General features: G+C 56.2%; 2 protein-coding genes across 4 annotated transcripts; both read right to left on the minus strand.

Annotated features, from left to right (window-relative positions):
• Nucleotides 1-294: 294 nt before the first annotated feature.
• On the minus strand, nucleotides 295-3,570 carry LOC133275834 (somatomedin-B and thrombospondin type-1 domain-containing protein-like). Of its 3 annotated transcripts, none has more exons than XM_061466044.1 (6): nucleotides 3,136-3,570; nucleotides 2,236-2,418; nucleotides 2,000-2,063; nucleotides 1,197-1,323; nucleotides 744-858; nucleotides 295-655 (listed from the first exon to the last, which is right to left on the minus strand). In XM_061466044.1, exons 1-6 carry the CDS (start codon nucleotides 3,503-3,505, stop codon nucleotides 612-614), a joined length of 903 nt encoding a protein of 300 aa, XP_061322028.1. In that variant the 5' UTR covers nucleotides 3,506-3,570; the 3' UTR covers nucleotides 295-611. The 3 variants fall into 3 exon arrangements, with proteins under 3 accessions (XP_061322028.1, XP_061322026.1, XP_061322027.1); XM_061466042.1 differs by having other exon boundaries at nucleotides 1,197-1,355; nucleotides 2,004-2,094; XM_061466043.1 differs by having other exon boundaries at nucleotides 295-858.
• A 102-nt stretch (nucleotides 3,571-3,672) lies between these two features.
• Nucleotides 3,673-17,639, minus strand: SLC25A1 (solute carrier family 25 member 1). The gene is made up of 9 exons (XM_061466041.1): nucleotides 17,483-17,639; nucleotides 7,245-7,352; nucleotides 6,994-7,093; nucleotides 6,634-6,772; nucleotides 6,084-6,168; nucleotides 5,828-5,932; nucleotides 5,510-5,625; nucleotides 5,108-5,181; nucleotides 3,673-5,004 (listed from the first exon to the last, which is right to left on the minus strand). Exons 1-9 carry the CDS (start codon nucleotides 17,559-17,561, stop codon nucleotides 4,890-4,892), a joined length of 921 nt encoding a protein of 306 aa, XP_061322025.1. The 5' UTR covers nucleotides 17,562-17,639; the 3' UTR covers nucleotides 3,673-4,889.
• Between the last annotated feature and the right edge of the window lie 6,264 nt (nucleotides 17,640-23,903).

A 23,903-nucleotide genomic window follows, 5' to 3' on the forward strand; every position in this document is an offset into this window, starting at 1 on the left:
AGGCAGCAGCTCCCAACCACAGCTGGGGGTTCAAACCCCAAGCCCTAGGGTACACAGACCCCCGGCACCCAGCCTGGCAGGGGTGAAGTCACCCAGGGGGTGGTTTGTGGGTGCAGGCAGGGGTGAGGCTGCCAGCACAATGTCTCAGCTGTGGGTACCAAGGCTGGGCTGGGCACCCCACCATCAGGCTCGTGTCATGCAGGCTGAGGAGGGCACCAGCACAGCCCAGCATCACAGCTCAGCCCCACTCCCTCCAGCTGAACCCAGCCACCCACCAGCATCATCACCCACGTGCAGACTTTGGGTACCTCTGTTTAATTTGTCTCTGCAAACCACAGCACGCAGCCGAGCGCCCTTCACGGCTCACCCAGCAGTTCCCTGCAGTGGGACCAGCCCAAACACACAGAGGAAGGATGTGATCTCCATCCTCGAGCTGCTCGCCAACAGCATCTCGTTGCACAGCATGATGTCGCAGCTGAGCCTGACATCATCCCATTGTCCTCCCATGTCACCAGTGTGATGTCCTTCCACCATTAGTCACCACACTTCAGCGACTCCCTTATTTTTAATCTTTATAAGCAGGGTTTCTTCCCACTCTTCAACCAAATACTTCATGGAGAGCACAGGGAGTCAGCTCCAAGGGCAAGCAGCAAGCCTGCAGAAGGGTGAAATTACAAAAGACACCATGTTTTCATTTCATTCCCTGCCTCCCCAGCAAGCAGCAGTGGAGCGGCTCAGCTCACCTGGGGGGGCTACACGAAGATGAGAGCTGGTGGGGAGCAGACACAACCCTCCTGCAGCCTCTCCTGCACCCACGAGCCCTGACACCCTGCCACGGAGGCAGCCACCCAAAATGTCCTGGAAGGGAAAGACGGTAAGAGCTGGGGTGTGCCATAAACAATTAGATATCTATAGTTATATATTGTGTATATATAGCACATATTGGCAGTTGGACTAGATGATAACTGTAGGCCCCTTCCAACTGAAATATTCTATTAGTATATTATTTATTTTTATATATTACTGATTTACAGTACATATTACTGATTTAACTTCTCATGCTGTGCCATATCATAATATTCATTTTATATATTAAGAATGTAAAAGGAAGGTGCCTTAGGGACACGGAGAGATGCTCCTCCCTTTGGAGGAGCCCTAAAGGGTGCATTGCACCTCCAAAGGGGCTTCCCCCCTACCTGGCTCCCTGCAGCCCGTGCCCGGTGCAGTGGGGACGGTGTTGGGACGTGTCCCCCCGGCACTCTACACACACTTGCTTGTTCGGGTGCAGCCGGCGGCTCCAGGCCTGCTCTCGGCACAGGGGCCCTACCTGTGTCAGGCGGAAATAGCCGCAGTAGCTGGGGAGGGGAGAGCTGGGAAGGGGGGAAAATGGGGAGAAAGAGGGGGGAAATGGTGGTTGGATGGTAGGGCAGAGGTTGCGGTGTTCTCTTGATGGAGGAGGGAGGTATGAATGGCCATGGGTTTGGGGGTGAGAAGGTTAATGGCTCTGGGGCAGTTTGCAGAGGGATGATGGATTTAGAGGGGGGTGCAAATGGATTGTTGTTTCAGGGTGGGGAGGTGGAAGGGTAATGGTCCTGAGGGGTGCAAAGGGGACATAGCTCTTGGGGGGGGGGGGGCTACAGAGGAGCCATGGCTCTGTATAGCATTGGAATAGGGGCTATGGGGGCAAAGGAGACATAGATTTAGGGGGATACAAAGGGATCATGGTTTTGGGAGGGGTAATAGCTTTAAGAGGGGGGTTCAAAGCAGCCTTAATTTTGTAGGGTGGTGCAAAGGGGCCACGGGGTTGTGGTGGAGGAGAAAAGTATTAGCTCTAGTGGGGTATAAACAGGCCACGGGTCAAGAAAAGGGTGAAAGGAGCCATGGTTTGGGGTGGGGATAGAAGGGTAATGGCTGGGGGGGGTGCAAAGAGACCGTGGATCTGGGGGTTACAAGGTGCCGTGGCTGCAGGGCGATGTGCAGAGGGACCCCAGCCCCACACCTACCGGGACGGCTCCTCCAGCAGCAGCATCCCAGCTCTTCGCCAGGGATCCCTGAAGTCCTGGCTGAAGGAATCGGGTAGTATCTTGGCCACCTCTGGCAGAAGGGCAGCCGGGACACGGACACAGACACACACACACAGACGGGTGGTTAACGGTGCCCTGGCAAGGCAGCGGGGCTGGCAGCTCTGGGGACAGCGGCGCAGGGGGATCGGGCACCCAGCGGGACCCGCGTTACCTTTGGCTGTGCCGCAGGTCGGGTGCTCGCCCAGGCAGCCGCGGCGCTGCTTGAGGTCAGGACAGGGCTCCCCTCCGTGCCGCGGCGGGACGGTGACCTGGCGGCTGCGGGCCTTGCTGCCCACCCCGCACGGGGAGCTGCACCCGCTCCACGGCCCCCAGGGCCCCACCGCACAGCCCACAGCTGCCGGAGAGCAGGGGGACAGAGGGAAACAGCTTCAGTAGCACGAAAGGTGGAAGGGGAGCAGGGGAGATGCAGGATGGGAGGACGGCAAAGGGCCGGCGTGGCCCTGGCAGCCCCTCTCCCCGGGCTCCAGCACAGTGGCATTGTGCTCGGCTTCCACAGCCCTTATCCCCGTGCTGCTGCTGCTGCTCTACATCGCGCTGAGCTGGGACCCCGCTAATCTCCCCGGAGATTAGGGAGGGCTGACTGCTGCAATTGTGCAGGGGCCGCTGTGGGAGCTGCCCCAGGGTTGGGTTCCCAGGGCGGGCTGGCTCTGCACCCCCCAAGCCTACACTCCCTGTTTGTCATCCCCATTCCCGTGTTCCCGTGCAAGGCACTGCCCGCAACAGCGGCAGGGGTGATGCCCGGGCTCATCCTGCTCAGGTCCCACACTGACAGCTCAGGCTTGCAACAAGAGCACTACCATCAGCTGCCGACCGGAGGCCAACCCCGCCGGCTCTCATTACGCTAAGAGCATCCACTCATCCAGCGTGGAAAAAAGCGGAAAATGGGGATATTGCTCCAAATCCAGCCCAGCGGGCATCCGCGATCCTCAGACACATCCTGTTGTGCTCCAAGTACGGGGCTAACAGCAAACATCTGCCACCAAAAGCAGCAGCCGAGGCTGGCATTCCCAGCCCCGGGGTTCAACCAGTGCCATCCCCGCCCACCACTCACCGGCGCGGCGGCACACGCTGTGGTAGTCCTGGCAGCAGTCGCCCGTCCTCTGGCAGTACGAGTCGCAGTAGCAGTGAGCCCGGCGGACACCGAGCACCCAGCACGCGTTGTTCCTGCCCGGGCAGCACCGGTGCCGGCAGCTGCCGCTGGCACCCACCAGGCAGCCGGCGGCCAGCAGCCAGCCCCCGCAGAGCAGCAGGCCCCGCATGGCACGGCCGCCCCGCAGCACCAAGGGACGGCTTTGCCCAGCACCAGCGAACGCCGGGTGAGGAGCAAGGGCTGCGCCGGTGGCGTTGGGAGCCCAGCGCACCGCCCCTGCGCTGGGCGGGGGACAAAGCCTGTTCCCTTCTGCTCCACCGCCCGCTGCCATCCCAGCTCTGCGCTCCGTGGCCAGGGCAGTAAACCAGGATGGTGAATACAACACTGTCCTTGGGACGAAGCCGATGCTCCCCCAGGAGCTCCAGCTCAACACAATGGGGAGCCCCATCCCCAAGCCCTGGCCGCAGGCGCCCAGCGCAGCCTGGACACCAGCAGGGCTGCTAAAGCCAGACTGATTTTATTCAAATTGCGAATGTAAAACAGAATAACAGTAAAAATAACCAAACAAACCCAATGCAACCCTCACTGGCTTCAGAGCAGAAAGCCACAGGTAAACCATGCCTGGGTTTTCCTTCTCCTCCTTTGCCCTCCTGTGTTAAGGCTGCGCTCATCACTGGCAACAGGAGGGAGAAGGGATGGGTCGAGCCCTGGCTACCGTGCCCACCCCCTGATCCTTTGGGAGAAGTTTGGCACAAATCTGGCAGGGCCAAGCCCAGCATGGGGCAGAGCAGGGCTCCAGCCCCACGGCCACGGGTGTTAGTAGGTCAGCATGAAGCTCGGAAAGCTACAGGATTACCTATGGAGCTGCAGAGAGGCAGTGGGAGGGCAGATGGGAGGAATGTGGCAGAAAAAGGGGTTTGCACCCTGGCCGAGGGGCCAAGTCTGCGGGACGGGGCTGTGCCTCCTCACCCCGGCTCGCACACGCGTCTCGACTGTAAACGGCAAGTGATGGGGCACCCGGCTCACCCCGGTCCCACAGCAAGAACTAAAGGCCTGGCTGTATGTGCAACTCCGGGCAGCCCAGCGCTGAGCAGGACCCGGGGCTGGGATGCAGCACCCCAGGGGGGGTTGGTGGTTGCAAGGAGGAGGGAGCCTGGGACCACACCAGGAGGTCGCTGCCATCCCATACCAGGGTGTGCAGGGCTGGTGGATCCCCATGGAGCTGCTGTGAGACCCACCGCATCGCTTCCAGATGGTGCATCAGCCCCAAGAGCCTCCTGCAGCTGCAGTGCTTGCTGCACAGCATGGACATTGTGCCCACATGGCTTGGGGGGGCTCTCAGCACCCAAAAAAGAGCTGGCCCACAGGCAGCTCCTGGCTGCTGGGGTCCTGGGCCACCGTCCCAGGGGACACCTTGTCCTGGATAACTGGCGCTTACAAGTGATATGGGACCAGGAGGAAGTGTCACCAGGGGCTCAGGGTGGGCATAACCAGGATGCTGAGGGTCTGGACACAGATGCTGCTCCCTCCCTGCTCCTTTTAGCGCACAACTAATAATTTAACCTGCTCCAGAGCCTGTTACTAAACATAAAGGTGGCCGGGTGTGGGGGGAAGGCGTGAGTGTGGGGCAGACTTGGCCCCAGTAGACTTGGTCACTGCTCTCCAGCTGCATCCCCACAGGGTGAGGGAGGTGGGGGCCGCCTGGCCTGGCCCCCTCAGTCCGTTTTCCACACCTTGTTGAGGAGCTTGACCACCTCGTCGTAGATGATGAAGACGATGGCCACATCGAGGCAGACGCGGCCCAGGCGAGGCACCGTGCCCTTGTAAAACCTGCCAGGGATAGAGGGGGATCCGTGGGGCTCGGTGCCCTCAGAAACCCCTGTCCTTGCCCATCCTTCTCCCCGGCTCCCCCCATGCCACTCGCAGCGCTTACGCAAGGGGCCCTTCGTATTTCATGATCTGGTAGGCACAGTCCCAGGTGCTCTTGTACTTGTGAGCTTCCAGCCCCTGTGGATAGGAAAAGCAGGGTCAGAGGCCAGAGGCAGGGATGCATCTGGGGGGATTTCATAGGGGAGGCAGAGCTGGGGGGGAGCCAAGAGGAACCGATTGCCCTTTGTTGCTGTGGGCCACCAAACCCAGCAGGGACATCCCCATCTTCTCTGTGCACTTTTTTGGCATCCCACAGCCCACCTATGAGAGGGCAGCATCCCCAGGCATCTCCCAAACATCACCAGCACTGGGTGCCAGCCCTGTGGGCTCACAAAACAGCTCCCAAACAACAGTGGCCCCATCCCACCAAAGGCAGAGAGGTCCCACACCATGCCCGGTGCTGTACCTGCATCCTGGTCTTTACCACGTCCAAGGGGGTGTTGCCAAAGACACTCGCGGCTCCGGCGAGGGCTCCAAACACCCCCGTGACGAAGGGGTTGATGACCTTGTTGGGATCATCCCCTGGGAAGGAGGAGAGGTTGAGGGCAGAGTGGTGGTGTGGGGATGAAGCACGGCATCCCCAAGGGAGCCCAAGGAAGGCTCCAGGTCTGGCTGGGCCACGAGAAGTGGAGGATGGGCTGATGGAAAGCCCAAGCCCAGCTCCCGAGGATGGGCTGGAGAAGCCAGCAACCCAGGGTGTGCTGTGGGGACAGGGACACCGTACCTTTGTACCAGTTCTTGAGGGAGGTCATGACAAAGAAGCGGATGGCCTGGTTTGAACCTTGCTTGAGGACAGTCGCGGTTAAGCCTTGGTAGGTCCCTTTCAGTCCTGCAGCAAGAGGGCGTTGGAGGAGAGCACCAACCCCACCAGCAGAGAAAAACCTCCCCAGGCTGCTGGTCCCAGCCTGTGCCACCTCCTGCCCCGTCCCTGCAGTGCGGCAGCACCCCAGGGCTCAGGGTGCCTCTCCCTGGGGACTCACCCTGTTCCCGAACAATCTCCCGTACACCATGGAAGAAGCCACGGTATTTGGGCTTGGGGGAGCACTGGTCATGGATAAACTTCACCTGCAGGGAGACAATGAGCTTGTCGTGGCCAAGGCACGGGGAGATGTAATGTCCCCAAAGGGCTAATGGCTACCTGTCCAGGGATGGTCCCAAAATCAGAGCTGACCCTCGTGGCCAAGCAATGAAAGGTGAGACCACAGGGGAAGCCTGTGCCCATGGCATTTTGCAGAGAAAAACCTGGGAAACTGCTTCTGAAAGCAACAACATGGGTTTTACAGTACTAAACTGGGTGATGGGGTGGCTCCTGGGTGGGGGGGGTCCTCCCCAGAGTGGGAAAGGGACTGTGGTTGCTGGACCTGACCTCTCCATGGGGCTTTCCAGCATCAGCTCGTCCCCTACAAACCCAGCCTGGGCAAACCCACGTGGCCCTCAGGTCCCTGAAAGCATCCCTGGCTCTCATCCCCTCCCGACTCTGCCCGGGGTGGGGTGCTGGGCAGGGGGACACCGGTGGCTGCTCCCACCCACCTTTATGGTCTCCATGGGGCAAACAACGGCCACAGCCTCGGCCACGCCGGCACCCAGCCCGCAGATGAGGCCCCGAGTGCTGTCCAGCCGCCCCTGCTCATCTCTCATCTGGTTACTGAGGAACTCGAACATCCCAAACCTGCAAAGGAGCCGCTCTGCAACCCCAGGGCACCCAGCCAGGGGCCTGCACCCCCTGTTCTGGGTCTGCCCCCGGGAGCAGCCATGCACCCTGCGAGGGGACCCTTCCCACCCAGGAAAGCACCCTTTGGTGAAGTGACACTGGGGATGCTGAGGGCAAACCCACCCTTTGTTTGCTGCTGCCTAGAGTCCCCAGCTCACCCCACATCACGGGGCACCTACCTGACAGCAGCCTTGGGGATGGAGCCGTACACCAGCGAGCTGAGCCCCCGGTACAGCCCCCGGATGCCATGGTCACGGACAGTCTGTTTCACACAGTCTCCTGCAGCAGAGCACAGCGGCACCACCATCATCCGCTATGCTGAGGCCACTGTGCCAGCCCCACTGCTCACCCCACAAACCCCGCTGACCCCCCAGCTCCAGCCAGGCTCCCCGGGAGCCTCTGAACCCATCCAGCAGGCCGGCATGCTCACCGATGCCCTTGTAACGGGGAGGGTTTGCCTTCTCATCCAGCTGCAGCTGTGTCTTCACATACTCGGTAGGGAATGTGATGCAGATCTCGATCCCTCCGGCCAGGCCACCTGGGAGGGAGAGGAGGGGATGCGCTTGCTGGGAGCAGTGCCATGTCAGTCCAGCACTGTGCAGCGCTACCAGTTCCGTGATGGCTGAACCAGAGACCTCTTACCAGCCAGGTGTGGGCTGGGATGCGGTGTCCCCATCCTCACCAACCCCCTGGGAACCTCACAGGGCAGGAGGGCCCTGTGCCAGCCTGGCACCCTGCACAGGCACCATGCCTCGCCATGGCAAGAGCTGGCAAGAGGATCGGCCAAAGGGGTGGGAGAACCACGGCTGCTGATTCAGCACTGCTTCCCCTCAAAGGCACCTCTCTCCCTCCAGAGCCCTGCGTGCTGCCAGCACAGGCATCTATAAACCCAATGGAGCCGAGCAGCGCGGCATGAGGCCCAGCACCGCTCCCCAGGAGCCCATTTGCAGACCTGGCCACGGAAGCACCATTATCATCAGGCCTGTCCGGCCGCGCCGGGCTCACGCAGCGGCAGCTGCTGGGCGCCGATTACACGGCTGCGGCCCTTCCTGCCCTGGAGCAGGGATGTGCCGGCGCGCAGCAGCGATGCCGGCTCCCGGTGCCTGGGCTGCCCTTGGCACGCTGAGCTCCCGGGCTCAGCCCCGGCCGGCCCACGACCCGCAGCAGCTCGCTTCCTTCCATCAAAGCGCAGCCGGGTCCCGCCGAGCAGCGGGAGCTCTTTGTGCCGGAGCGAGCAGGAAGCATGGGGCCGGTGGTGGTTCCCCCGCTCTGCAGCCCGGTGCAGCACAGCCGAGCACAGCTCCGCTTATCAGCACCCTCCAAAGCACCCTGCGAGGGGATGCCGATAGGGGCCATGGGATGGGGAGCTGAGCCATGGCTCCTCCCTGTGACAACAGCAGGCAGCCTCTGCTCCTCAGGCTACAGCAGTTTCCCGTATGGTCTTATTCCTTCTGTATGGCCTCCAAATTTACAAGAGACACCCTTAACCCAGGGTGCTGCCTCCAGCTCCCTCCCACAAAGTGCCCCTGGTGAAGCTGCTCACAGCGTGGGGACACCCTGGTATGCAGCCCGGCATTCCCCATGGCACCATGTCCTTCCGGAGGGAAAGGAAAGCAGCCTCAAAGAACTCCCTCAAGCAGCTGGGCAGGACCCACCTTCAAACAGCCTTATCCTGGGTTACTTTGCCGCAGGCACCAGAAGCATGGGACTGGGCTCAGGCTTGTCTCATCCTCCCTAAGGCAGCCAAGAAGCCGTGCCAGCACTGAGCACAGCTGGGACGACAGGAAAGCCCGGCCCCACGCTCAGAGAGCATCCCCTTCCTCCCGCAGGCACCGCGGGGACGGGGACACCGTGGCACCGAGTGCTGGTCCCCACACCCAGAGCAGGACCAGCCAGCCCAGCCTGGCAGCATCCCGGCACCGTGGGGTGCTGGGGACGGGGCGCGGGGCCAGCCGGGCTCTGCCGCAGCAGACAAAGGCTCCTTGTTTCCCCCTGTGTTCCCAGGAGGGGCTGGAGCTGCTCAGCCCGAGCCAGCAGCAATGGGCAACCACTGCCGGCCATAGCACCTCCACAGCACCCCCGGGGCACCAGGGGAGGACAGCCACCACCCCAAGGGTCCCCAGAGCACTCCTGCTCTCCCCTCAACCCTCTCCTGTCCTTGGCATGTCCATCAGAGATGGCAGATACTGGGGCCGGGGGCTGCCCAAGCACTTCTGCAAAGCCAAGGAGTTTCTGTGGGACCACACAGGTCCCTGCTGAGCACTGTGATGAGGAGCAGCATCCTCCAGCTGGGTGCAGCAGGGCCCAATAAGCTGAGCACCAGCTGGCACCTCTCAGCACCGCTAACACAGCATAGTGCCACCAAGCCTTGCCGCCACCACGGCCACACAAACACCCTGAGTGCTGCCAAAGCCACTTCCCTTCCTCCATGCTGCAGACCTTAAGTGTTGGCCATTTTAAGTCATGTAAATGTTCCCTGTCGGTCCAGGAGCCAGACGGCACCAGTCCAGGGGCTCCCAGCACAGCAGCTACCCCAAACAGCACAGGGAGGGATGCTGCACCTCCTGCAACTTGCCCACAGCCTCAGCAAGCACCGGGATTAAGGGCTTTGGTCTGTGCAGGGGAGGCAGAGGCTCTGCTCAGTATCCTGCAGGCAAAGCTGCATCCATAGGAGCCTGTGAAGTGCCCCGCAAAGGATGCTGATCCTGGGAACTGGCAGCCTCTGCTGCACTGGGGCTGCCTGAGCCAAGGAAGGAGGAACAGGGCACTTGTGCTGGCTGCCACAGGGAGCTGGATGGGAAAGGTGTCTCCATCCCAGAGCCACGGCTGGACGCTGGCACCACGACTGCCTCCATCACTGTGTGCTGGGAACAGGAGAGGGGAGGGCACCGTGCCCGCAGGCTGTGCTGGTACTGCCACAGCCAGGACAGGCTCGACACCCCTGCAGCGAGCTCCAGGGTAGGAGAACAGGTCTGCCCAGGGAAGAGGAGGATCATCTCCCTGGTCTTGCTTGGGGACATGTGCTCCCTGCGCTGCCCCTCCCTGCCCCCAGTGCTGCTCCAGCCCCAAATCCCACGGGAAGAGGCACGGAGCAGGGACCCCAGACACACTGCATGAGTTGGGGCAATCTTATCCTGTTTTCCTTTGCCTGCAGAGAGACAAGGTGGCACAAAACACCCACCCTACAGCCCCTTTCCTCCCAAAAGTGAGGCACATCAGAGCTCCTGCTCTGCTGCCAAACATCCTCTCCCCACCGCACTTTATTCCCGTGGAAACCTTATTCTGTGCAAACAAACCACCCCATCACCCATGAGCAGCAGCTTTTTCCAGCCCCCCCCTCCCTCGCCAGGGCTGCCGAGGGCTCTCCAACCTGTTTACCCGGACTTTAACCAGCAGCTTCAGGTCTTGCAACACCATGGAGTCAACAGAACAGCCGCAGCAAGCACCTGGGAGGGGAAAGAGCAAGTGGGGCAGCCCAGGTGCTGAGCCAAGGCTCTGGGCTATTAGCTGGATGTGGTGGAGCCAGACAAGAGAGGATGTCCTTCAGGGAAGGTCGCTTTGCACAGCCCCAGAGAAGGTGCCTCTAGGGTGGGGGGGGATCCCGCTCCCAGCACTGGGAATGGCTCCCTGCCTGCAATGAGCCTCCAAGCACCCCAGCTGCCAGCAATCCTGACCCCACAGGCACACTGGGGAAGGGGGAGAAGGACAAAGTACCTGTTTGTCAGCCACAGAGCAAGGTTTTCCCAGACAAAGCTTGTCTCTCCTTTGCAGAGGGGGCAGCAGAGTTACCTGAGGATGCAGCTGCAGGCATTGGACACTGCTGGGGATTGCTGGTAGGAAGAAGAGGGGCTTTGGGAACAGCAGACAGGTGCTACCCCTGCAATGCTCGTGCAGCACAGCAGCACTAGCACACACAGGTTCAGCTCAAACCCCACCAGCAAGCAGCCTCTGGGACACCACCGATCACCTCCTGGCCAGCTCATCCCAGGGACCACAGGTCTGGCACCCAGCACAGGGTGGGTGCCAAGGGCAGCAGGACACAGCTGCGATGGGGAAGATGAGCAGAGCCCTAGGGGCTGACACAAGCCAAGGCTGTGCAGTCAGGGCTGGCACTGCCACCCCCCAAATCCTCTACGTGAAGGTAAGTGCCCCACAGAGCACACACTGCCCCGACTGGGAGCCACAGAGGGGCAGGAGCTGGCACTGTGCCTCTGCCACTCCTGCAAGTGACTGTGCCTGCAAAAGCATCCTGCTCCTGCGGACAGAACAGCAGGTCTCTGTGCAGCTCTGATGAGAAGTGAGCACCTGGAGAGCAATTTCAGCCTCTCCATTTTAAGGGTAATTTCACATGCAGATGTACACAAGCATCTGATTCCCAAACAAAAAGCCCCTTTTAACTTCAGGTTTGGCAGGATCCTTTCAGGCTAGACGAAATTACTCCTCAGGGCCTGGGAGCAGAGCAGCAGAGCTCTCACAGGACCATCCCTGAAGCTTGTCCTTCCTGCTGTCCGCGTGGCTCAGGGCAGTGGGAAGGCACAAACAGCTCCTCTTTAGGGCAGCAGCAAGAGCTGACCCTCATGTTTGTCCTTACTGAGAGGGCACCCAGCCCACACGCAGAGGGTGAAGGTGTACAGGGTGAGCTGAGCAGGCAAGAAGCATGACACAGACCACATGCTGGAGGCACAGCCCGCAGCCCTGCCTGCCTCCTAAATGCCGTTCCTACCCTCGTGAGGGGACTTGGTGCTCTTCCCCTCCGGCCAAGAGGCCTTTCAGAGCTCAGTACATGAAAGATGAAAGGCCTCAAAGAGCAGCAGGGTGCTAGAGACCAGGGAGGCAGCAGTGCCCCCCTCCAGCTCACGACCGTTCTCTGCAGCCCGCATGCTGCCCCGCCAGCAGCACAGCACAGCCCTTGCTGCCTGCAGTGGAGGGATCGACCCCCTCTTGGCAGCCACCCATGGTGCTCTTGAGCCATCCATGACACAGCAAAGGCAGCGGTGGAGAAATCCTGCCCTGCCTGCAGTGGTGAAACGGGTTGAGCGGGCTCCACCCTCTCCACATCACCCCATCACCTTCGTTCCCTACCTTGTGAAACGGGCTCAGGCGCAGGCAGGCTGGGGACAGCGCTCTCAGGGAGCTGGCTTTGAACAGCCTCCCACGGACACCTCCTCCTGCCACACACAGCCCTTCAGCACCCATCTGCAGCCCCATCCTTGGGGAAAACCACCACGGGGGCTGTTACGCATTGTACAGATCCCGTCCATCACTGAGCTTGGGCAGGGCTGCTTCCCACAGGCCAGACTGCCACATTACCTGCGTTTTGGTTAGAAGGGGAAAAAGCATGTCCTGCAATAGGTCAGCCCGCCTCAGAAGGCATCCATCCCCTGCGCTGGGGCCCCTGGATGGTCTCCTATCTGATAGGGACAAGGCCGGTGGGAGGCACGGGCGTTCAGCATGTCCATCGGTAAATACGTGTCTGCTTTCGTCATGGCATTGTGCTACAGCCAGGCTGGAGAGAGCCTGATCCCCTTACCAGGGATACCGAGGATGACAAACATGAAATGTGCCTCTCTGTACGCTGTGCCATCGGGTGGGTAAACAGCCCCATGCAAACAGCGCTGCAGATAATGCTGGCCATGGGATGGAGTAATCTGTCCCTAATCTTACTGGAACCATCCTGTTTCAACAGGTTGTCCTTTCACAACCTGCGCATTCATCACCCCTTTGCATTTACTTCTCAATGGGCCAATATTACAATAAATCAACATTATAAACTTCATGGCTGCGAGTGCAATGGCAGAAGCCGTTTCCCTTTGCTCACAGTCACAGCATCATCTGCCTCTGGTGCTGACTTCACCTTTGGGGACTGCCAAGTCCCCTGTCCCAGCTCAACTCACCTTCTCCCTGCTGCCCTGTGCACCCCAAGGCGCTGGCAATGCCCCTGTGAGCTTGCTCCTGACCAACCCACCACAGCACTTCAGACATCTACTGCTTAAGTGTCCAAAACTCCTCCTAAAGACGGGCAACAAGGAGCCAATGTCAGAGTCCAGGGCTGCTGGACACATCCCTCAGTGCAGCCCTGTAGCTGGATGAAGGAGCCACTGCAGGAATGAAGCCTTCCCCGGGGAGAGGCTCTGGTCCCACAGCCACCAGCACAGGGGAATGGCTGCAGCACCAGGCAATGGAGCACAGGGAGAGAGAAAATATGGCATAAAGATCAACCCCTGCTGTCAGGAGGTGACCTGAGACCTCATGGCACAAGCACAGGGTCACCACTGCCCAGGCAGGAGCACAAAGCTGCATTGGCATGCACTGCACAAGGCTATCAGAGCTGAGAGATGCTGCAACATCCCTGGGCTGTCAGCTCACGGGGCTCATTGCCTCCAGAAGATGGATGGCCTCTTCCGATCATTTACGTCAACCCAGGGAAAACGATCGCCTGCAGAACGTCAAGCACAGCACCAGGCATGTGAAAATCTCAGCAGCACATTTCAAGGCCCAGGATTAAGCCCAGCTCACACAGAACCCATTCAGACTGAACAAGCTGAGCTGGCTGTAGAACCGCAGTGTGGTTTCCCAGCCCTGGGGCTGGCAGCCTCCTCCCACCAGAAGCCTTGGGGCTGCTCTAGGTTTCTGCAGTCCACGAGGGCTCAGAGGCAGGCAAGGACACACTCGGGGCCTGCGTGCTCCTTCTGCCCCGCTCCCCATGCACACACCAGCCAGAGCAGACAAACCACGGCCAGGCATGATGCACCACGGGCCAGCAGACCAGGCAAGACGGGTTCCCTCCATGCTCACCAACCCTCCCCACTGCCACATCCAGCCCAGCGCCCAGCTCCCCCGCTCAGCATCAAGGGGGATACATCCCCTGCTCTGCTGTGAGCTGCAGTCTCAACGCCAGGCAGCGATACAGGCTACAGCAGCACAGCTGCCCTCCCAGGAGGCCAATGGCCCTGGAAGCCCAGGTGGACTTGGGATGTTTGGGAATGGTGTCCTGCTCTGCAAGGAGCAAGCCTCAGCTTTCACATCCTGCCCTGACTCTCTCCTCTGTAGGTACAGTGTTTCCCAAGAAAGGTCATTATCAGGAGATTAACAAAGGAGACTGAAGCTCTAATTACTGCTTTGTTTCTCCTGTGATCCTGGGCTCCCTGCTTTGGGTGCTTCATGCCCTACCCTCTTTCTCCCTGCACAGTCCCTCTCCCCTCCGCCCGTGCTCCTCCTGGGGCCCTGGTGCACATCACTGCTAATTCCCAGCAGCACTCAGTGTTTGTAGCAAACACCAGAGCAGCAGCGAGCTCTTTCCAAACCAAGCATCACATAGGGCAGCATCCAGGCACGCTGAGCAGGCAGGATTAGGTGTAGGCAGGAACAGCAACTGCGCAGCAGCCCCCAGGCAGAGGTACCATGCAAAGAGCAAGGCAGCTAGGAGCTGCTCCGTGGGAGGGAGCAGACCCCAGGCTTCAAAGCTGGCTAAAAACAGAGCAAGGCTGTCCTTAACTCTGGCCAGGGCAGGCAAAGCCGCTGACCCAACAGCCGCTGCGAGCCCTGCTGGGGAGGGTGCCCTGGGGTGAGGAGGTTTGCCTGCAAAATGGCAAGGACTGTTTGTGCCAGGCTCCAAACGGCCACCACAGGCTGGCTGGAGCTGACCTAACAGCACCGTGGTGCCCAAACCCCTGGCGTAACACAGGGGTGACCCCCCCAGCAGCTCCTGTCTCACCACTCGCTGCTTCACTTTGAGCCCGCTGCAGCACAGCCCGCGCCGGGAGCTGGGCAGTGCAGGAGCAGCACCAAGTCCTGTGGGAAGCTGGTGGGAGGGACAGGAGCCCGGCGGGATGGTTTGGAAACCACAGCACAGCAACCAGGAGCTGCTGAAGGGAGGCTGACACAGGGCTGGGTGCTCAGCTCAGCTTGCAAACAGGCTATTGCCCAGCACAGGAGACAGCAGCAGGACCTCAAACCAGCTCACGAGTTCACAATCACACCAGCTTTACAACAGGCATCAGCCCACGAGATAGACACACGTAAGATCTGTTTCAGTATAAGCCCTGCACGTTTACCAGTCTTTTAACCCAGTTTAACTAAGCCACATTATACCAACCCTTAGTGTCCTACAGCCACATCACTTCTGATCCAGTCCCTCAAATCAGCTTTGTACCATCAATTCAGAGCGTGGGGGCTCCCCCCCTCGCAAAGGGGGTGTAGGGGTTGAACAGCAGCAGAACCCACACCCACCCAGCTCTGCCCTCTGTAACCCTGAAGACCAAGCCCTGGGAGTGACACGCACCCCAATGGCCAGGACAGCCAAGATGTCCCCGTGCGCTGTGGCTGCAGCAAGGTGAGGAGCTGCCCTGGCACACAGCGGCTGCTTGGACAAAGGAGAGACCATTAGCAAATTAATGTTTAACTTTGCCTTCACCGTCACAACAGCGGAAGGAGAAGAGTGCTTGGCAGCCAGAGCTCCACTTGTGTCGCTTCAGACAAGAGCCAGCGCAGGTCTGGGCAGCACGAGGGAGCTGTGCCCTTCTGGCAGGGATCTCAGTCACACGCAGGGTCTGGGAGCAGACACGCATCCAGGGGGGATGATGGCAGCTCATTTAACCCCACCAGCACAGCACAGCACAGCACAGCAGGAATGGCTCGTCTCTGAACAACCTGCAGCTCTACAAGGAAGATGAGCTTTGGAGCACACAGCCCTGTTGTGCAGACAGGGGTTAGATGAAAAGCCTCAAGAGCATCAGAGGTGTTAACTCCTTAAAAGTATCAGTCCCTAACACTCCTTAAAGTCATCAGAGACGACCACAAACTGCACTGCATCCCCCCAGAAGGGGCTGGAGGGCTGAGCAGGCCGGAATGCAGGGAGTTAACAGCAGCTTTTTCCCATTTATGTGGTTCTCTAATACAATTAGATACCACAGAGGCTTGGCTGGACTTCTGCCCATTAACCAATTACTCTGATTTGATTCGTGTGAGGAGAAGACTAGCATCTCAATAGGGTCCTTCTTCCACCTCTGCAGCCTCACATGGACCCAGAAGGGCTTCTCCAAGTGGGGGCATGTGCAGCTTTGTGTTATTGCCCAGACTGACACCCAGCAGAGGCCACAAGCACCACGCCCGTTCCTTGGCACCAGAAGAGCTTCCAGGCACACTCATGGCAGCTTTTCTGGTAGGGGAGAGCAGGGCAGGCCTGCTGCAGCCTCTTTCCGAGTGTGCCCATAAGCCATGCACTTAAGATCCCTGATTACAGACCCACGCGAGGGCTACAGAAGTGTCCTGGTACACTGGCCCAGGCAGCTGTGACAACCTGATGCACCACACATGGGCAATGAAGTGGGAAAGACTGAGAAGGCTGGATGAGGAGAAAACATCATGTCTATCCCATCCTAAGCTTAGATTAAATCCCATTTAAAAGACCTCTGAGTAAAAGGGGATAAGAAGAGGCCTGAACTAACAAGCCACTTTGATGGGGTGGCAGCACAAGTTTGAGACCCCTGAGGAACACAGAGCTCTGAAGCAGCCAGGCCTCATGGATGGGTTCATGTGAATGTTCAGCCATGGCTGCAGCCTTCTCATGCCCTTCTGGCCGGGCAACCCTGGTGACAGCACAGACCCTTCTATGCCACTGACGTGACCCCAGGAAGCCTCATGACCCTTTGCATGCTCCAGAGCTCGCATCCATTTCCCACAGTGATGCTGTCTCCAGCAGTAACCGGGATCTGCAGAAGGAGAAGCCAACCACCGAGACAGGGCTGGCGCGGCAAAGGGCTCTGCTCCCCTGCCCAGTGGGATGGGCAGAGCCTCGCTCCCCCCAGGTCGCGCTGTAGCTCTGCCCTTGGAGCAGAGCAGAGTTGGCCAGATGAACAAAGGCACAGTCGTAGGAGGGAGAATTGGCTGGAAAACACAAAAGCTCTAAACATGCCAATCGTGTGGAGGCTGCGAGGGCTCGTTTGAAAGAGAAGACACTAATTTGCACTCTGGGAATTGTCCTTGGAGTGGCAGAAGAAACCAGGGAGCTAAATGAAGGGCTACAAAGGAGTTTAACAAGCCTTCCACTGTCTTGGACTCCATTCAGCTCAGAGCTCAAACCAGCCACAAGCAGAAGGGAGCACGTTAACTCTGCAGTTACTGCTGTACTTAGAGCCTATTTAGATCCCATGGAAATGGTCAGAACAGGATGATGGTAAAACACGCCCCGGTCCACGGGAACTGATGCTGAGACACAAAGGAGGGACCAAGAAGCCGTAAAAGGAGCTGTATCACAGCAGCGTGCAAGACACGGCTGGAGCAGGCACAATCCGAGCGCAGCCGCTCCAGCTTTCTCCCTTCACATCCCCCCCCGGGGGGTGCACAGGGAGCTCCCTGCCGCTTCCTCCTCCACCGGCCCGACTCTCCTGCTAACGTGTCCCTCTGCCCCGCCGCACACGGCGGCTGCGAGCACACCGGCCCCTCCCCGCCAGGCCACAGGTTGCAGGCACAGCCCCACAGCACCGCCGCGACCCCCGCCCAAACCGGGGATGCAGCCGCGGGAGCTGCCACGGGACGAGCCCGGCTGGGCTGCAGCGGGACGGGGCACGGGCTGGCCCCGGCGCTGCTGGGCTCGCACGGCGGGACCAGCACCTGCGGGTGGCGGCAGCAACCGGCCCGCGGGATGCCCGCGCCGGGGCGCTCACTCACCTGCCAGGATGGCCTTGCCGGGGTGCGTGAGCTTGGCCTTGCCGGCGGGGGCGGCAGCAGGGGCAGCGGCAGCGGGCATGGCCACGGCTCCTGCGCTGCCCGCGGCGGCGGCGGCGGCGGCCGGGGCCCTATTTCAGGGCCGCGCCCGCGAGGGGCGGCCCCGGCGGCGTCACATCCTCGCGGGGCGGGGCCGCGCCCGGCGGGGCTCCGGGGGAGCGAGCCCGGGAAGCCGCTGTCCCCGCACGGGGCTGCTCCCCCCCCCCCCCCCCGAGCTGCAGGACCCGCGGTATTCAGGCGCCCCGAACCTGCCCGCCCGGGGGGTGCGCGCAGCGGCACGGGCGCTGATGCGGGTTTTCATGGTGTGTGTGTGTGTGTGTGTGTGTGTGTGTGTGTGTGTGTGCTCGGTGCTGCCCTGCCCTGCGCTGGAATCGTTCTGTTTTGGTCAGGGAGGAGGACGAGGAAGCTCCCCGAGCAGCAATCACGTGTGAACGCCTCGCACTGCAACGCGGAGAGAAACCAACACATTGTCAGATAAAGACAGTGCAGGGCACAGCACTGGTTTGGCCTTTGTCTGCAGATGGAGGAAGACAGCACCTCAGTAGTTCATGTGTGAAAGCTGTGTGTGGGAATGCTGCGGAGTGAAACCGACCCTGCAGTTTTCCATGTGGCAGGAAATGCTGGCGCTGGACTCCAGAGCTTTGCTATCCCCTGCACCCGGAGCAGCCGCCCTGTTCCGAAGAGGGAACATTTTGTGTAAGAAGCCTCCTCCGGCCGTGCGCAGTGCCTGCTCCTGTTGAGGCTTGCTCTCTGTGTGCCCTGTGACAGGGTTTTTGCTAACCAAGACTCAGCAATCAGGCGGCTGGATTCCAGGTGCCAGCCTCATCTGGAAGCTAACTGCAGTGATACAGCCATGGCTTCAAGGCCTGCCTGCAGAAAGGGCATTGGGGAAGCCAAAGCACCTATACCCTTACAGGATTACAAGCAAACTAACATATACTTGCATTGCAGAACTCATCTGCAGGTGAGACCAGAGCTGTAGCTGGTTTCAGAAGAGTGAAAACAGAGACAAGTATATTGAAGTGGTCTCTTGTTAAGTCTAAGGCCACCCATCTGAGCACAGGGAAAAAGGGGTGAGGGGGGAATAGCACATGAAGGGTACACAGAGGGACCAAGCATTCATAGTCCCAGTCCCAGAACAGTGTCAGGTGTTCAGAGTAGCAGCATTGGAACGGCAAAAATAAGACGAATCCTTTCAAAAAGGGCAAACAAATGCATTTGGATTTCTGACCAATCTCTGCAACTCCTCAGTACCTTTTCCATCAAATTATAATAACATTCCTGTGTGCTCACAGACACACAGACCCACTGCTGCCACGAGGCCATGATTACCTTCACAGCAAACACAGGCTCTTAGAGATTCCTAAATCAAGTCAGCGAGGCCTGTGCACAATCTCATCCTGTCCAAGAAAACACTACACCACCTGCTTAATTCTCATCAGTCTCAATGGGATTCACAGCAGTGCTTACTTTGCTGAGCAGGGAAAGGATTATTCATATTTAACCACATGCAGATTGCAAGCCATCTCAGCTTGACCTCCAAGAAGCTGTTAACCCCACTTGTCAGCAGAATGCCTGAAGGAGAAGAGCACTGAAGGAAGATAAGTAACCCTGAAATACTGGAGACTGCAGCAGGTGAGTTTTAAATCCTCTTATGTGAAGGTAAAGACTTGACCAGACTTGCATATTGCCTAGGAAGTGGCTAGTTAAAGCATAAAAGAGCAGCTATGCTCACAGCAGGGTATCAGCTCTCTACCTCACTGCTCTCACTTCAGGAATTTTCATGGGAACAACCCTCTCACCCATTTCCCTTGCTAGTGGTTGGTGCTTGTTTCTGCTGCCATGGAAAGACAGAACTGTGAAGTACATGGTCAGGTGCTATTGCAGCCTGTGCACCTCATGGCCTCCTTCTATTGGAATTAAAGAGAACTACTGAAGAGAAAAGAAATCAAAGAAGTTGCTTTCAACACAAGCACTGTTTGCAGGCAGAGCTTTCTGGATCCTAGGAAGCAGTGACCACACTTCAGTTCCAACTTCTCTCTCTTGCCCCTATTGGTTTTACTTCTAATTGGTACAGCTTGATGCACCCAGTAGCTTTCAGAGCCCATGAGTGGTCAGTGTGGGGCAGGTAGCACTCTATTACATGCCCTTGAATCACAGAATCTCATAATTTCACTGAATTAGCAGCTATGTTATCTGAATTGTTACAACTCATCAAGTAATACAAACCCTCCCACGTGTTATTAATCCCTTTCACTTGGGGTCTTATGGTAAAATAAGAAAACTGATTTCTCCTCAGGTTCCCCGATGAGACTGAGCAATTCCTTTATGCGTAACAGATCCTGCACATAACGAGCTTCCAGGAGAAGTAATCACACTGAAGAGTTGAGAAAACATTTCCCCAGCTTTCCCCAGCAGCAGGAGCTACTGTGACTGTTAAAGATGATGGTATTCCAAAACAGCTAGCAGCATTCCCACTTCAGCAGAGCACACACACAAAAAGAGCTCCTGTTGATCCTCAAAATTATTCACTGGGATTACCAAAACTGAGCTTCTCCAGAGCCTGACAGACAACAGATGTCCTCAATACATTACCACCTGAGTGGGCCTGACTCACCTCAGGAGACAAAATCCACATACAGCAACAGCATTGACAGGTTATCATTCCAAACCATGGTCATGAATCCCTCACAGCATAACAGATTACCAAAAGAAACTACTCCAGCTGACAAACCCTGGTAGCTGTCCACCCTAGATGAGACCACTTCCCCACCCTCTGACTGGAAAAAAGAGTATCTTCCAAAAGTAAAGCAGTTCAAAAAACTTACTAAACCCACCATTTACTAAACACAATCCTCACTTCCCAGCTGGATAACCAGCACTTTGGGAGTTTGTGCTCTACATAACGTTTGAGACCTCTTCGCTGTGCAAAACAACATACCAGATGACTTTGTAATTCCTCCCTTTCATACCCACTAGGGGGAAAAGGAGAAATACATATTTTTAGACAAAGAGATCTTAAAATCTTGATTAAAACTACAGCAGACAAAAAAAAAAATCCTCTCCTTGAGTCATGAAACCACACAGGAAAATGCATGACTAAAACTCAGAATTTGACTCAGGATTTCTAAAGTCTAACACATAAAAGCAACACAGGACTTCCCTATCTGTATTTCAAACTCACACTGTCTTTAGCTTAACAGCTGACAACATTGTCTCTTGTAGCTTGGAAGAAAACAGATGGGGTTTGTTACCTTCCTGAATGATCTCAAAGGCTCCAGACTGAAAGACCTTGACTGAAACACATACCTCTGCTAGCAACTCTGCAGCGTTTTGTTAATAAAAACATGAGTCAGGATCTGTCAGTATCTTGCTGCTGAAGGAAGAGATGCAGCAGAATAAAAAGACCCCAGATCCATTAAACTGGATTGGTGCACCTGCAGGTTGCTATAATAAGTGTTAATTCACCTGGCAAACCACAGCCTAATTACACACTACTGACACAGAGCATTCTGGTGTTGCTAAGCATTTTCCAGCCTTGTGTTCCATAACATTTTATCACAAATTCAAGATGCCCGTTTTACTTTTTGGGAATAAATGAGATGGAAGCAGTCCTGGAGTACTCTGTAAAGCAAGAAGCCAGTCAACTTGGAACCAAGTGACAAACCAAGCACAACAGGAAGGACCTAGAAAGACTGAGAGGTTCTACACGAGGAATAAACCCTGCAACAAGGTAGTATGCACGCTTCCTAAACCACTCAATATGTGAACCTGGTATGTGCAGTGATATTTGTTCTAAGATTTGCAAGATTTCTAGCCTGTTTCAGTACAAATTGGATCCACTCTCATGCTGGTTTAATCACATCAAGAGGCTCCCAGTGGCCAAGCTCTAGCCTGCCAATTGAAACGTCACACACTGAAGAATAAACATTAACTATGCAGCAGTTGAACAGCCAGCTTTACCCGAGTATATCACATGTACTCAAGTACAAAAGTTATCCCACTTCTGTAGGTGGGATATCAGATGACAAAGTTGGACTTGTTTGTCAGTGTTAAAGTTCAAAAACCAGATCTTTTCTGCTTCCGAGTTGCTGGTTTTGCCCAGGGAAAGAAGCTGTTCCTTGTTTCAAGCAGCCTTATTAAGGGAACCACGTCATGCTGGAAGTGCTAGCGCTCAGCACTGCAGTTGCTAAAAAAAGAAGCTACTGAATCAAAATTAAGTTTTTGACCTCAGAGATACTTCTGTCTTTCCTGTGCTGTTTCATAATTTGTACAAACTTAAACAAGTTCCATCTGCCTACAGTTTTTAAGGAGCAAAATGACTTAGGAACATTTTCCTCTGCTATGCTACCATTTAATTAAAGAGCCCTAAAAACGGGGGAAGGCAAATCGAAGTCTTGTAAAAACATGGTGTAGCCAGCAAGAAACAGAACTTACCCCAGCCGATGCATTCCTCCCGAGTTGAACTCCTCCCAAGTTTATAGGGGGTGGCTCATCTGGCCCAACAGCACAGACAGCAGCAGCTTTGTCAGACATTCTTCCTTCCCGTTCACTTGTGTTTGTACCAAAAGAAACCAGTAACCTTTACAGATGCAAGGGAGCAAAGGATAGTGTAAGGAGCTCAAGTGCTAGCACAGAGTGAGCAGCTGAATACAGGTCAGAATTGTATGCCAAGAGGAGCACATGTCCTTGCAGTCATTTCTGGAGAGATCAGTTTCCATCTAGCTCACAAGCATTAAAGTGGCTGCAGAGCAATGTTTGCTAGTTGCTTGTCTCCTCTGATGCAGAGCTATAGCTGCCTGAAGTGTGCCAGATGAGGGAAAATTCCCCTGAAAACTGACAAATTGCAAGAGCTATTCTAGAAGGAAATCCATACTCTGCTTCACATAGGAAAAGCACGAGTAAAAGCTGTGCTCAGACAAGTTACTATTTGACAGTCTTGTAAGCCTAGAACATGCATGAACAAATCATTCTACGTGATAGCCCTCGCACCATCTCATTGAAGCAGGGGGAAATAGTGAGCTTAGTTTTAAGTATTTTCTGCAAAATAATGTTATGAAAGTTTTCAAAACCTTGGATGGACACAACAAACTGCATTAAATCCTCCACTTACCCCACCAGAAGAGTGGTTATTTCCTGCTTAGAATGACTTAACTGTTAAAGAAACAGTACTCTGGTATGCAAAGAGTTTGTTCCACATTTCAGGTTCAGCTGCACTGCACCAGGAGTATGTTTTTGGATGTATTTCAGAATGCAAGATCACAAAACTTATAAAAGCCATTATACTTAGCAAGAGCTTGAGCTAGCAGGAGAGCAACTAAAGCAGAACTATTAATCAGAGATGGCAGCTTTGCTTTCCTTGAGAACTTAGTTATTCCTGTAATTAGATTTCTAGAGTGAAGCTATTAAGGATCCCTAAGCTAGCTCCAATTCTCCACAGGACATAAGCTGTTCTAGTATTTAATTGAGCAATTTACCACCAGCTTATACTTGTTACTATAAAGCCACAGTAAATTTTTAAGTTGAGAGGAAGGAAACTGACAGTCATATTAACCCTTGAGCTGGCCTTCAGTTCTGACTTACCCAAATTCCTTTCTACCCACAAGGAACTGGTTACAAAACCTAACTACCATCTGCCTGGAAAGTAGCATGCTACCTGGCTAGTTCCTGCTAGGTGTAAGTCCAGACAGAGTGCAGATTTGCTTGAAGTCATTAGCTGCTCAGTATTTGAAGCGGAGCTGTCGTGTGATGATCAGTATAGAACTGAGGTTAATATGTTGCATTAATGCTTGAAGCATTCTGGCTTGTGTCAGGAAGGTGGACACCGTATCTCTGTGCCATTGCTGTTGCAGTGCCATGACCAAGAGTGACAATATACTAGGCAAAATGGTGCCAAAGTGTAGCCTGCTGTTACTGATTTCACAATCCTGGCAGTCTCTACGAGTTGACACTTGCAGATGTTTTGCCCTGCTCACATAGAATTCAGGATGAAAAGGTGTAGCTTACCACTACTGCTGCTGTGTTAATGCATTTTAGCAGAGAAAACATTTAACTACAGCATCTCCCTCAGCACAGGGCTGATGCTTTTCCAGTCCTGTGAATGAAGTCATGTAAGCCTATGACTGCCTGCTGCAGCATGGCCTCCACATGTGACAAAGCATGCTGATGTGTCCAGTGAAGAGACCACAACTCCCTCTTAAGTTAACTGCTAAGCCATTCATCTTGGATGATTTGGCACAAGTTCCCCTCTTCCTGCCTGGCACCCTTAGTTGCCACATTAAGAAATCTACTGCTAACAGTGGTAGTGTATGACTACTAAACAGTCCCCATCCCCAAGATATTAAGACTAGAACCACACAGTAGA

Source organism: Pezoporus flaviventris, unplaced genomic scaffold (genome assembly GCF_033815535.1).
Source record: "Pezoporus flaviventris isolate CSIRO_AGI_PZ_B2104156 unplaced genomic scaffold, CSIRO_AGI_Pfla_v1 ptg000041l, whole genome shotgun sequence".
In the NCBI taxonomy this organism is placed as follows: Eukaryota; Metazoa; Chordata; class Aves; order Psittaciformes; family Psittacidae; genus Pezoporus; species Pezoporus flaviventris.

Excerpts from the sequence above, each read along its gene's own strand:
- LOC133275834 (XM_061466042.1), bottom strand. The coding sequence starts at position 3,505 with ATGGCAGCGGGCGGTGGAGCAGAAGGGAACAGGCTTTGTCCCCCGCCC. Across the intron at positions 2,419-3,135 it reads CAGCGTGTGCCGCCGCGCCG|CTGTGGGCTGTGCGGTGGGG; the intron begins GTGAGTGGTGGG and ends GCTCTCCGGCAG. Across the intron at positions 2,095-2,235 it reads GACCTGCGGCACAGCCAAAG|AGGTGGCCAAGATACTACCC; the intron begins GTAACGCGGGTC and ends CCCTTCTGCCAG.
- SLC25A1 (XM_061466041.1), bottom strand. The coding sequence starts at position 17,561 with ATGCCCGCTGCCGCTGCCCCTGCTGCCGCCCCCGCCGGCAAGGCCAAG. Across the intron at positions 6,169-6,633 it reads GCCCCATGGAGACCATAAAG|GTGAAGTTTATCCATGACCA; the intron begins GTGGGTGGGAGC and ends GTCTCCCTGCAG. Across the intron at positions 5,182-5,509 it reads TGGTAAAGACCAGGATGCAG|GGGCTGGAAGCTCACAAGTA; the intron begins GTACAGCACCGG and ends TCCTATCCACAG.